This window comes from Perognathus longimembris, chromosome 26 (genome assembly GCF_023159225.1).
Source record: "Perognathus longimembris pacificus isolate PPM17 chromosome 26, ASM2315922v1, whole genome shotgun sequence".
NCBI lineage: Eukaryota > Metazoa > Chordata > Mammalia > Rodentia > Heteromyidae > Perognathus > Perognathus longimembris.
In genome coordinates, this window is record NC_063186.1 from 9,125,176 (window position 1) to 9,138,701 (window position 13,526).

General features: G+C 44.2%; 1 protein-coding gene across 1 annotated transcript; it reads right to left on the bottom strand.

The window, feature by feature from the left end:
- Window positions 1-152: 152 nt before the first annotated feature.
- Iho1 (interactor of HORMAD1 1) lies at window positions 153-11,627 on the bottom strand. The gene is made up of 7 exons (XM_048334478.1): window positions 11,523-11,627; window positions 10,508-10,682; window positions 9,513-9,685; window positions 8,179-8,227; window positions 7,919-8,006; window positions 2,081-2,184; window positions 153-1,223 (listed from the first exon to the last, which is right to left on the bottom strand). Exons 1-7 carry the CDS (start codon window positions 11,576-11,578, stop codon window positions 153-155), a joined length of 1,716 nt encoding a protein of 571 aa, XP_048190435.1. The 5' UTR covers window positions 11,579-11,627.
- Window positions 11,628-13,526: the final 1,899 nt, after the last annotated feature.

Consider the following 13,526-nt stretch of genomic DNA (forward strand, 5'->3'; position numbering starts at 1 on the left):
GTCTATATCATTGAATTTGTCCCCCAATGCTCACAGACCCCACTTAAGCACCCCAAGTTTCTGAAGGTTCAGAAACTTTTTGCTGTTGGTCTGTCCAAATATTTTCCAATTTTTCTTTCTAGTTGACATAAAAAAAAAAAGATCACCTGAAGTCATTGTGGATTGGCATCGTCATCACTGCTATCAAGACCAAAGTCACAGAGTAAAGTCTTCTTTTTCTTCTTAAACAGAGGAAGACCTGAATTCCCATCACTAAGGCTATTAAACCAGCTGATCTTGTGGTCCTCCGGGGAAAAGCAGCTAGTGGGTGGAGTTGCCCCGGCTCTCCGACTGGAGTTGATTGGCTCTCTTAGATCATAGCTAACTGCATTTGTGCATCTTCTGAGACCTTGATGTAAAGGTTGAGCTTGGGGTTCCTGCTGCCTCATGGGGAGCCCTTGAGGACCAGAAACTGGAGACTGGGGACTCTGATGTTTAGAATCACTTGGGGTTTGTTGTTTCTTCTTAACCGGGCACCTAACTCTGCGTGCTTTCCTGCGTCCTTTCCTCCTTCTCCCTACCATACTGCCTTTCCGTTTAATTTTTAACTGTTCACCTGAGTCACAAGCCAACATGCTCTGGGCTTGCTGCTCTGTGCTGCCATTCTTAACACTGGTTGTAGAGTCCTGGGATATGAGCTGTGAGTCTCCTTGGGAAACCAGGGCTCTGTCATCACAAACTTTATAGCCTGAGATGCCAGAGTCTTGGTTCTTGGGACTCACTCTATTGCCAGCCTGATTCCTACAGTTACTCTGTGGTCCCCCGCTCTTCACATGCCCATTTTCTTCACAGGACTCAACTGCTGGCAGCCCAGCATCTTCTTGGAGAGCATTAGTCTTTGCTCCCTCATCCCAGACACCTATTTCTCCAGGTCTCAAGTCCATACTGGTTTTTCCTGAAACAGGGGAGGTCTGAGCCTGCCAAGTAATTGGGTCCTCAGAGGTATATTTTTCCTTTCTGGTGAAATTAAGGCTCTGAGACAGAGGGGAGGTCTGAGAAGTACCATCTTTCACATGCCTAGGTACTTGAAGCATGGAGATCAATTTTCTTAGTTCGTCTAGCACACTTGGCACATTCAGCTGGCTTAGCTGCTCAGAAAGCTGCTGGAAGTCCTTACTCTGCTGGGTAACTACAACTTCAAGGTGCTTCACGATGGACTTCACTTCTATAAACTCTTCTTGTCTCTAGGGAAAGACAGTAAGAAAGGGAAGAATGATGAATGATGGGAGTCAGAAGACATAATAAACTAGGGAAGGGAAAGGGAATATCAAAATTGAGAGACAAAGGATAAAAGGCCAAACGACTCTAAAAGCAATACTTGCAAAACCATTTGGTGTAAACCAACTGAACAACTCATGGAGGGAGAGGGAAAAGGGAAGTGGGGAGGGGGAATGAGGGAGGAGATAACAAACAGTACAAGAAATGTACCCATGGCCTAATGTATGGAACTGTAACCCCTCTGTACATCACTTTGACAATAAATAAGGAATTATTATTTAAAAAAAAGACGACATAGGGGCTGGGGAGATAGCCTAGTGGCAAGAGTGCCTGCCTCGGATACACGAGGCCCTAGGTTCGATTCCCCAGCACCACATATACAGAAAAACGGCCAGAAGCGGCGCTGTGGCTCAAGTGGCGGAGTGCTAGCCTTGAGCGGGAAGAAGCCAGGGACAGTGCTCAGGCCCTGAGTCCAAGGCCCAGGACTGGCCAAAAAAAAAAAAGACGACATAATAACACAGGGCCCACATTCAGCTAGAGAACCTTGGGTAGAGAGAACAGCCTATATTCTGACTTACTGTCAAGAGACCTGGCTTGGCTGAAAACTGCAACTTTACAGGTGTCTGTCTGAGTCTTGGTGACCAAGCCCAAAGCACACTTGCCTTCAAAGTAGCATATATCTGTAGTCTCAGCTACTCAGGAAAATGGGGTAGGATGGATCACTTGAGTTCAGAAGTGCAAGACCAGCATGGGCAACATAGAGCTCATCTCAAAATAATGAAAAATAAAACCTCAAAACCAAGAGATTGGAGTTTATACTTACGTTTTCGAAGCTCTTCTGTATCTCAAGGATGGCCTGGTCTCTGTTGCCTTTGTCTTGTACTGTCTCACACATCAGATTGTTCTGGACCTGTGTAGTCTCATGTACTAAATATAAACAATGACAACTATTTTGTGAGGACTATGGTATGACACAGCTACCTAGACCACAGTGGTGAAAAGGGAAAAACTAGATACCAGACTGGCCCACTTGACCCCCCTTTTTTTTTGTCAGTCCTGGGGCTTGGACTCAGGGCCTGAGCACTGTCCCTGGCTTCTTTTTGCTCAAGGCTAGCACTCTGCCACTTGAGTCACAGCGCCACTTCTGGCCGTTTTCTGTATATGTGGTGCTGGAGAATTGAACCCAGGGCTTCAAGTATACGAGGCAAGCGCTCTTGCCACTAGGCCATATCCCCAGCCCAACTTAGCCCTTTTCTGCTAACACTTTATGACTACTCTTGGCCTCCACTAGCACAGTGGTTTCTTACTTCTTTTTTTTTTTTTCCTGCTACTGCAGGGGCTTGAACTCAGGGCCTGGGCACTGTCCCTGAGCTTCTTTTGCTCAAGGCTAGCACTCTCCCACTGAGCCACAGCAATACTTCAGGCCTTTTCTGTTTATGTGGTACTGAGGAATCAAATGCAGGGCTTCATACATGCTAGGCAAGCACTCTGCCATGAAGCCATATTCCCAGGCTTACTCTTCCTTATTTAGAAGATTTTGACCAGAATCAGTACCAACTGAGCCCTAGAATCTGCTCCCTATGACAGTACCAACCTCTTTCTTGGAGCTGTCATCAAAGTGATCTTTGTAGGATGTAGATATCATCCTATCTGCTCTGAAACCTTCCCTGGTTTAAAGGCTGGATGATAGTAAAGCACTCTATCACTAAGCCACATTTCCAGTCTCTTTTGTTTTTTTTAATTGGTCATGGTGCTTGAACTCAGAGCCTGGGCACTGTCCTTGAACTTTTCTGCTCGACTAGGTCTCTACCACTTTGAGCCACAGCTCCAGTTAAGAGTGTGAGATCTGGGGCTGGGGATATGGCCTAGTGGCAAGAGTGCTTGCCTTGTATACATGAGGCCCAGGGTTCAATTCCCCAGCACCACATATACAGAAAACGGCCAGAAGTGGCGCTGTGGCTTAAGTGGCAGAGTGCTAGCCTTGAGCAAGAAGAAGCCAGGGACAGTGCTCCAAGGCCCAGGACTGGCCAAAAAAAAAAAAAAGTGTGAGATCTGAGGAACAATGTTCAAAGCCAGTCCAGGCAGAAGAATCCAAGAGACTCTATCTCTAGTTAACTAGCAAAAAAGTAGAACTGGAAGAATGGCTCAAGTGATTATAGCCCCAGTCATCGTGGAAAAGCCAAGGGAGAATGCTAGGTCCTGAGTTCAAGCTCTAGTACTAGTACTCACACAAAAAAAAAGTTTTAAGGCAAACAAGAACCTATTGTGACTAAGGATAGACAAACAAACCAGTATGATTTTGGTAAAAATCATTAAGAAATAGTAAGTGTTGTATGGGAACTTTTTTTTTTGCCAGTATCAGGGTTTGAACTCAGGGCCGTGTACTTGCTAGGCTCTCTACTATTTGAGTCATGACTCCAGCCTTGCCTTTTGCTGGCAGGTGCCACTGTGCTCTGCTCCTGAATAGCAATGTTTCTTAGCAAGAGTAGACATTTTTAGTCCTCACAAAAGCAAAGGATGAGAAAAGCAAACTAAGTGTACAATTCTGGATAAAGTACTTAAAAAAAAATTCTGGGGCTTGCCTAGTGGCAAGAGTGCTTGCCTCCTACACATGAAGCTCTCGGTTCGATTCCCCAGCACCACATATATGGAAAACGGTCAGAAGTGGCGCTGTGGCTCAGGTGGTAGAGTGCTAGCCCTGAGTGGGAAGAAGCCAGGGAGGGTGCTCAGGCCCTGAGTCCAAGACCCAGGACTGGCCAAAAGAAAAAAAAAATTCTGTTTATGCATCAACTTTATAAAGACAGAATTATCTTTAAACCCAAGGAAACATATTTTCAGTCTTCTCCTTTAAGGGAATCTTTGTATTGGGCTCATTTCTTCCAAAGTCTATTTTTTTTAATTTAATAAAAATAACTCAGAACCTTAACCTTTAATATAAACAGGCATGCAATGAAAAATAAGTGAATTTCCTCCATGCAGATTCTGGTCTCACTTCCTGGATTTAGCAGCAGTCAAACATAGAACAAAGAATAAATAATAACTGGACTTTGGCTGTGCAGTACAAGGACCTTGCCCCAATGAGCTTTTGCTTGAATCCACGTGCCTATCTGTGTACAGGTTACAGATCCTGTGTGTGTATGTATGTGTTCTCTAGAAGACTTATTTCATTTCTGCTTTGACTATCAACACAAGACATTTTAGCTGTTGTGTAAAAGTGTCATAGAAAATCTATTTCCTGCTGGGAATGTGCCTTAGTGATAGAGTGCTTGCCTAGTATGCATGAAGCCCGTGGTTCGATTCCTCAGCACCACATACTCAGAAAAAGCCAGAAGTGGTGCTGTGGCTCAAGTGGTAGAGTGCTAGCCTTGAGCAAAAGAAATTCAGGGACAGGGCCCAGGCCCTGAGTTCAAGCCCCAAAACAGGCACAAAAAAATTAAAAATCGATTTCCACGTTCTAGCTGGGCACTAGTGGCTCATGCCTATAATCCTAACTACTCAGGAGGCTGAGATCTGAGAATTAAGGTTCAAAGCCAGCCCTGGCAGTTATGACCATGAGACTCTTATCTCTAAATTAATCATCAAAAAGCCCAAAGTAGAGCTGTGGCTCAAGTGGTAGAGCTCTAGCCTTGAGTAAAATAGCCCAAGGACAGTGTCAGGGCACTGAGTTCTAGCCCCCAAACCAGAATAAAATAAAATTTATTTCCATGCTTTAAATGTTGTAAACATATTCTCTTTTCCTCTTTAACAATAAAAAATAGCTTTTATTTTAGTAATGTGGGATTCTGATGCAACTCAGAAAGGAATTAGTTTTCACTGATGGCCAATGATTACCCTACAACTCTATTCTCTGCTGTGCTCCTGAGAGAACATGAAAAGATCTAAAAGCCTCTCTGTGTAACAAAAGCACCCTCCCTTTTTTAGTGACACCTTTCCCAATTTTCATGGGGTGTACTCTCCTACAAAATATGTTCTGGAATAAACTATGTGCTATTGCATCTTGCTGTTTTAATTTAACAATGAACAGATTTTCTTCCTTCCCTCCCTCCCACTCTTTCTTCTTCCTTCCATTCTTTCTTTTTTGGTGATACTGGGAGTTGAACTCAAGGTCTCACTCAGTGTTCTACTACTGAACTATAATAATCCTTTGAAATACTATAAGATCTAAAATGAGGGGGCTGGGAATATGGCCTAGTGGCAAGAGTGCTTGCCTCGTATACATGAAGCCCTGGGTTCGATTCCTCAGCACCATATGTATAGAAAATGGCCAGAAGTGGCGCTGTGGCTCAAGAGGCAGAGTGCTAGCCTTGAGCAAAAAGAAGTGAGGGATAGTGCTCAGGCCATGAGTCCAAACCCCAGGACTGGCCAAAAAAAAAAAAAAAAAAAAAAAAGATCTAAAAATGATACTCTTTTTCTCATTCCTGGCATTAGTCATTTATATATTTTTTCCATTCCTCATGAGTCTTTCTAAGAGTTTATCTGTTTCTAGTTTTTTTTTTAAATCTCTCTGTCTGGTCAGTCTCTCTCTCTCTCTCTCTCTCTCTCTCTCTCTCTCTCTCTCTCTCTCTCTCTCTCATTATGGGGGCTTGAACCCAAGATCTGACGCTCTTTCTTGCTTTTCTTGCTGATGGCTTGCTGGCACTTTACCATTTGAACCATGCCTCTAGTCTAGCATTTTGGGGGCAATAAAAGATGGAATCATGCTGACATCTCTGCTAGGCTTCAGACCACAGTCCTCCAAGTCTCAGATTCCTCAATACAACTAGCATTATAGGCATGAGCCACCAGTGTCCAGTTTAGACTGCATTATATTTTGAAAGTATTCCCCAAAGGCCCATGCAGGAATGGCTTGGTTATCAGGCTGTGGCACTACTGAAAGGTAGTAGAACTCTCAGGAGGAGGAGCCTAGTGGAGAGGAACGAGGTCATTCAGGTTGTGCCCTTACACATATGGAATATCTGGACCCCAGCCTCTTCTGTGTCTGCTTCCTAGCCACCATAAAGTGAACAGGACTCTTCTGCCATGTTTCCACCACAATGTACAACTATGACACAAGTCCAAAGCAATAGGCCAAGTAACCAGAAGCTGAAGCCTCTGAAATTGTGAGCCCAAAGAGAACTTTCTTTATTTCTTTTTTTTCCAGTCCTGGGGCTTGGACTCAGGGCTTCTTTTTGCTCAAGGCTAGCACATTGCCACTTGAGCCACAGCAGCACTTCTGGTCGTTTTCTGTATATGTGGTGCTGGGGAATCGAACCCAGGGCTTCATGTATACAAGGCAAGCACTCTACCATTAGGCCATATCCCCAGCCCCAAACTTCCTTTCTCTTAAGGCGATGGTAGTCTGCCATAGCTGACTAACAGAATACTTTCCTTGGGCACTTATAACTGAGATATCCCGTCACATTATACAAGGATGCATCTGAATTGGCTTTTGCTCAGCCTATTTCTTTCTTTCCTTCTTCTTCATCATTTTTTTTTTTTTTGCTAGTCCTGGGTCTTGAACTCGGGGCCTGGGCACTGTTCCTGAGCCTCTCTGTGCTCAAAGCTAGCTAGCACTCTACCACTTGAGCAACAGCACCACTACCAGCTTTTTCTGTTTATGTGGTACTGAGGAATTGAGCCCAGGGCTTCATGAAGGCTAGGCAAGCACTCTACCACAAAGCCACATTCCCAGCCCAGCCTGGCTATTTCTTGTATGGGTAATAGTCTTGGCATCCAGAACCAGTTTTCAAACAGATGCATAGTTGCCCTGTGTGTGGGATACCCAGGTTGGAAGCCAGCAGACAGACATATAGTGCTTCTTTGTAGACAGATGGGGATTAATTTCTAAGTCACACAAAGGCATCAATTTTGGTAAATCATGAGCAATTCATCCCATGCCATTTGAATAAGCTGAATTCAATTTGTTTGAAATAAAAAATAAACACACAGACAAACGCAAACAAGTCCAGATGCGTGTTCATCAGCTTTCTGTTTTGTTTAGAGACTATTTTGTTCTAGAGGCATCTGCGTGAGGAGAATTGTGTGCCTGCTCTCTTCTACTTATTAGGGCCAGGGAGATGGCTCCATCTACATGAAAATTAATTGGTGGAGCAGGGTATTTTGCAAACCACAAACTAACTAACATTGAGAATGGCTCTATAATTTGATGTGGCAAAAAGCTCTTACTGAAACCAAGGCAGAAAGAACTGGGTGATAGGTAATTTTTTTTTTTTTTTTTTTGGCCAGTCCTGGGCCATGAACTCCAGGCTCAAGGCTAGCACTCCACCACTTGAGCCACAGCGCCACTTCTGGCCATTTTCTATATATGTGGTGCTGGGGAATTGAACCCAGGGCTTCATGTATACGGGGCAAGCACTCTTGCCACTAGGTCATATTCCCAGCCCCCTGTAATAGGTAATTTCTAACACCTAAAGGAACAATGTTCTGTACAAAGCACAAAAGCAATTCACTTGGGGTGCTGCTGACATACTATAGCTACTGAGATATGGAATTGAGGTGTTCTTACATAGAGGATGGTCCGACTACCCAGGGCATAACCTATCTTCTCTCTAAAACACTGTATGGAGACACATCCTGGAAACCCGGGCAAAGTAAGAAAGTCCACATTCACCCATCACCAATGCCTTCCACCAATAATCTCAAACACAAGGAGAAAACTCACATGTGTTGGTCATATTCTTCAAAGAATCCAAAAGAGCTTGGCTTCTTGAACTGAGATGTTCCTCAGACTTCTCCACGGATGTCTGTAACTAAGAAATCCAAAATGTGGAAACAATTTTCTGACTGTTGTCACATGTAACTGATTGGGAGAATTGTCATTTAATTGTAAAAATGGTATGCAAAGTATTGCTATTCTTCATGAACCAAAACCAATATGTCTTAAGATATAAGGTGTTTTAGCTCCTTGAAATGTATACTTACCCTATGAATGCTTTCTCCAACACGGGAAATAAGGTTGTACAGTGTCTCACTAAAATAAGAGAAAAAATTGTGAAATATTGCAATAAGGTATAACAGAATTGATGAAAAGGGAAGTAAGTACTCCATCTAGTATAACATTAAAACATGGCTTGATCAGGGCTGGGAATGTGGCTGAGTGGTAGAGTGCTTGCCTAGCATGCATGAAGCCCTGGGTCCAATTCCTCAGTACCACATAAACAGAAAAAACTGGAAGTGGTACTGTGGCTCAAGTGGTAAAGTGAGCAAAAAGAAGCCAGGGACAGTGTTCAAGCCCTGAGTTCAAGCCCCAGGACTGACAAAAAAAAAAAAAAAAAAGGCGGGGCTGGGAACATGGCCTAGTGGCAAGAGTGCTTGACTTGTATACATGAAGCCCTGGGTTCAATTCCCCAGCACCACATATATAGAAAATGGCCAGAAGTGGCGCTGTGGCTCAAGTAGCAGAGTGCTAGCCTTGAGCAAAGAGAAGCCAGGGACAGTGCTCAGGCCCTGAGTCCAAGGCCCAGGAATGGTAAACATGAAAAAATAATAATATAAAGCAATGTTAATCCAATGAAATCCAATGAAACAAAGCCTTAGTTTTTTCTTTTTTTGGTCTGAGACTGGTACTCCAACTTGGTATTTGATACTTTTGTTCTTTGGCTTGCACTTTACCAACTGAGCCATACCTCCAATACCATGCCTTAGACTTTTTGAAAATATTCTAGTCTGCAATTCGATTTTCAACCTAATTTGGTATTCAAGTACTCAGAAAAATGGTTTAGATCTCATATGACTGTTCTCAGGAAATTTCTGGAGACTGTGTTCCACCAAATTCAAGGATCAAATCAAGAAAGATGATGATATAGGATTAAAGTAACAGAAGATCTAACCTGGGAAATAAAACAGGAGAAATATGCAGGATGATAATAAAGACATGATTTTCTTTATTTTGCTTATACAGGTAAGTGGCTGGAACTGATATTCAGAACCCAGAATTTGGGATCTTTGATTTAATATCCCAATTTCATTCTTTCCTGGTTCTCTAGCATGCAGATGCAGGTATATTTCGCATATATATGTATATGTATATGCATGTATATATGCATATAAATATACGCAGGTAGCACATACATGCCCAGCACAAATATACATGTGCATATATACATGTATGCATATACATATATAGATATGTATAGATACATATATAATGACTAATACATGTATTATGCCAAAATTAAATGATTTTATTTACATTTCATTTTGTTTCTCTCACAGAACATAAGCTGTCCTCTACTTGAAAGGTTTGCCTTTCATACCTGTCACATTTGTCTGTTGCCCATTTCTTTTTCTCTTCAAACTGTTTCAAAAGGCCTTTTGATTTGGCAACTGGCAAAGGAAGAGAAAAGGTTGAAGAGACTTCATCCTTTGTATTATCTTCAAATAACTGAGGTTTTGTCTGGTACTTTGTCAAAATACTAGGTTCATTCAGCTAAATGAAGAAAATATACAAATATATGTTAGCAGTCCACACATAAAAATATAATATTCACTACATTTGTAGAATGTAGAATTACATTTAATGGCAGGGCTGGGAATATGGCCTAGTGGTAGAGTGCTTGCCTTGCATATATGAAGCCCTGGGTTTGATTCCTCAGCACCACATATATAGAAAAATACAGAAGTGGCACTGTGGCTCAAGTGGTAGAGTGCTAGCCTTGAGCAAAAAGAAGCCAGGGACAGTGCTCAAGCCCTGAGTTCAAGCCCCAGGACTGGCAAAAAAAAATTACATTTAAGGGCAAATCACACTGGTAAGAACAATATAATACATAGGTTTCAGCCAGAAACGGATGGCCAGACACTGAGGAAGCTAAGATCTGAGGATTCTGGTTCAAAGTCAGCCCAGGAAGACAAATTTGAGAAACTCTTATTTCCAATTAACCACCAAAAACCTGAAAGTGGAGATGTGACTCAAGAGGCTGAGCACTACTAGCCTTGGGTGAAAAAGCTAAGCAAAAGTATGAGGTCCTAGGGCTGGGAATGTAGCTTAGCGGTAGAGTGCTTGCCTAGCATGTATGAAGCCCTGGGTCCAATTCCTCAGTACCACATAAACAGAAAGAGCCAGAAGTGGTGCTGTGGCTCAAGTGGTAGAGTGCTAGCCTTAAGCAAAAGAAGCTCAGGGACAGTGCCCAGGTCCTGAGTTCAAGACACAGTACTGACAAAAGAAAAAATGTTGAAAATAAATCTTCTGTCTATAGCTTATTTCCATAAAGACTGTGAATGCATGTAGAAAAATTCTAGAAATGAGACTCACCTCCATAGAATTCTGTTTTGTCTGTTTTGGATTTCTTAAGTGGGGACCCAAGTCCAAGGGTGCTGACAGGGACTCTGAATTTTCTGGACAAAACTGAGATCCAAAGAGGAACTGGGAATCACTGAGAGCAGAACAATCAGTCTGATTATTATTCCGGTTAGATGACTTAATCATACTGAAATTAAGAAAGAAAAATACATTGTGATTAAATACTCTAAAAATAATATAAAATTTATAACTGCTCATTTCAAAATATCCTGGGCAGAATGCCATTTTGTTCTGACCTCTAAATCCCCTGAATATTACTAATATACCTATAAATAAGTACAAGGAAATCCTGAACGTCATTATTTCAACAACCCAGGAATAACCAAATGGAAATTCAAATAGAAAAGACTAATACTAACACAATTAGTCCTTGTTACAATATTCTGAGCTGTAACAGAATTTTAGAAATAAAATTTTAGCTGGGCACCAGTGGCTTATGCCCATAATCCTAGCTACTCAGGAGGCTGAGATCTGAGGATAGCAGCTCAAAGCCAACCCCAGACAGGAAAGTCGAGACTCTTATCTCCAATTAACCACCAGAAAACCAGAAGTAGTGCTGTGGCTCAAAGTGGTAGCTTGCTAGCCTTGAGCAAATGCACTCAGGGACAGTGCCCAGGCCGTGAGTTCAAGCCCCACAACCACCAAAAAAAAAAAAAAAAGGAGGTAAATCAATCAATCAATCATAAAAGTTTCAGAGAGTAAGAGACGTTCTCATTCTCGTTCTCTCTGTCTCTCTCTCTGTCTCTCTCTGTATCTGCATGTGTCTGTGTGTGTACTGGGACTTGGAGAGCCTCACTCTCTTGCTTAGCTTTTTTGCAAGGCTGGTAGAAGCAGTAACAGTGAAGGGAAAAAAAAGACATGTGATATCACCACTACTATATCTTAATAGGAAGAGACTCTTCTATGAAATCAGTAAAACCTTAAGATTTTCTTATACTATTTTAGATAATATAAGCAGAAACCATACCCAGAGCCCGATGGAATACTCATCATCTCTTTTATATTCCAGACATTAAAATTCATATTAGGGTTTTCTCTATTAAAAAGAACAAAGATATATTAAGAAGGTTAGTACAGCCAGGTTCCGGTGATTTCATGCTTGTAATCCTAGATACACAGGAAAGTGCTATCTAAGGTTCCCAAATGGTTCTGGGGCTTGAACTCGGGTCTAGGTGATGTTTCTTAGCTTTTTCACTCGAGGCTAGGGCTCTACCACTTGAGCCACAGCTCCACTCCACTTTTGGTGTCTCTCGTGTGTGTGTGTGTGTGTGTGTGTGTGTGTGTGATTTACTGGAGATAAGAGTCACACAGACTTTTCTTGCTCCAGGTTGGCTTCCAACTGCTTGTCCTCAGATCTCAACTTTGGGTTTTTTGTTTTTTTATCAATGGGCTTGCTCTCTGGGCCTGGGTGCTGTCCCTGAGCTCTTCTTCAGCTCAAGGTGCTCTACCACTTTGAGCCACAGCTCCACTTCCAGTTTTCTGGTGGTTCTTTAGAGATAAGAGTCTCCCAGACTTTCCCTCCTGGTCTGGCTTTGAACCTCGATCCTCAGATCTCAGCCTCCTGAGTAGCTAGGATGGCAGGCGTGAGTCACTGGCGCCCTGCTACTTGGGAATTCTTTTCGAGCCAACCCTCATCATTCACCCTGGAGAACAACAAGGCTGACCCTTCAGCGCTTACAATGCCCTGGGAACTGGACGAACCCCTTTCTCTCCAGCCGAGCGCCTGAAACCCTAGTGACTCAGAAAGCTGAGATGGGAAGATCACAGTTCAAAGCCCGCTTGGGCAGGAAAGGTCTGTGAGACTCTTTCTCTCTCATGAAGCACCAAAAAGCCAGACATGGAGCTGTGGCTCAAATGGTTAGAGCACCAGCTTTGGGAGAAAAAGCTAAGGGGCAGCCAGCACCCAGGTCCTGAGTTCAAACCCCAGGGCTGGCACAAATTAAAAAAAAACAAACCAAAAGGGGCTGGGAATTTGGCCCAGTGGCAAGAGTGCTTGCTTCATATACATGAAGCCCTGGGTTCGATTCCCCAGCACCACATATATAGAAAACGGCCAGAAGTGGCGCTGTGGCTAGCCTTGAGCAAAAAGCCAGGGACAGTGCTCAGGCCCTGAGTTCAAGGCCCAGGACTGGCAAAAAAACAATAACAAAAAAAAACAAAAACAAAAAAATCCCTTTTCTCCAAGGGTAAGACCTCCAATCAAACCAAACCTCCCGCCAATGCGGGAGCCGGCACCCCCAGATCACCTCGGGGTGACGTGGGGCCTCGAGGGGCCGCAAGGCCTAGTACCGAGGCCTAGGCCTGGAGGAGTGCGGGCGAGGCCTGTGGGGATTCTGCGCGCGCCCTCACCGCCAGGTTCTTTTCCTCAAGCGCCTGCCTTCCCGGCACCCTTCCCCCGCGCCCCCCCTCCCCCAACTTCCTGGGGTTCCACCTAACCCTTAACCGAACCCTTGCGGTCCTCACGAGCCCCGGTAGGCAGCCAGAGCGCAGCGGAGCGCGAGCGGGGCCGCGGGCTGCCTCACTGGCTCCTGGCGTCGCCTAGGCCAGGCGGCAACTCACGCGCGCCGCCCCTCAGGCTGCGGGCTGGCCAATGAGGACTCGACTTCCGGCCCAAGCCCCGCCCCGCGCGGCCTGCACGTGACTAACGGTTTTAACGGCCCACCCCTGCCCCCGCCCCTGCCCTGCCAGGCTAGCTTGTCACACAGCTGAGGCTGGACGCCCTCGGGTGGGCAATGTGTGGAATCCGGGAACCCCCCCCCCCAACTCTCCAGCATGGACACCCTTCCCCTTACGTGTTCTCTGACCTCCCTTCCACAACCCCAGAAAGGGCCAGGTGCCATTTCTGCTCAACGAGGTGGTGAAGGCCTGGAACATGGCAGGAGGCCCTGGTGGTAGAAACCAGAGAAGAGCATGGGGAGTCCTCGGGAAGGAGGCGGGGAGGAGGGGGACACAGGAGATTTTCCATTTAATG

What these genes read in the sequence shown, in the direction of transcription:
- Iho1 (XM_048334478.1), bottom strand. Translation starts at nt 11,578, where the DNA reads ATGAATTTTAATGTCTGGAATATAAAAGAGATGATGAGTATTCCATCG. An exon ending in GCAACAGACAAATGTGACAG is followed by an intron (nt 8,228 to 9,512) that starts GTATGAAAGGCA and finishes CTCTTATTTTAG; the next exon opens with TGAGACACTGTACAACCTTA. An exon ending in TTGGAGAAAGCATTCATAGG is followed by an intron (nt 8,007 to 8,178) that starts GTAAGTATACAT and finishes TGGATTTCTTAG; the next exon opens with TTACAGACATCCGTGGAGAA.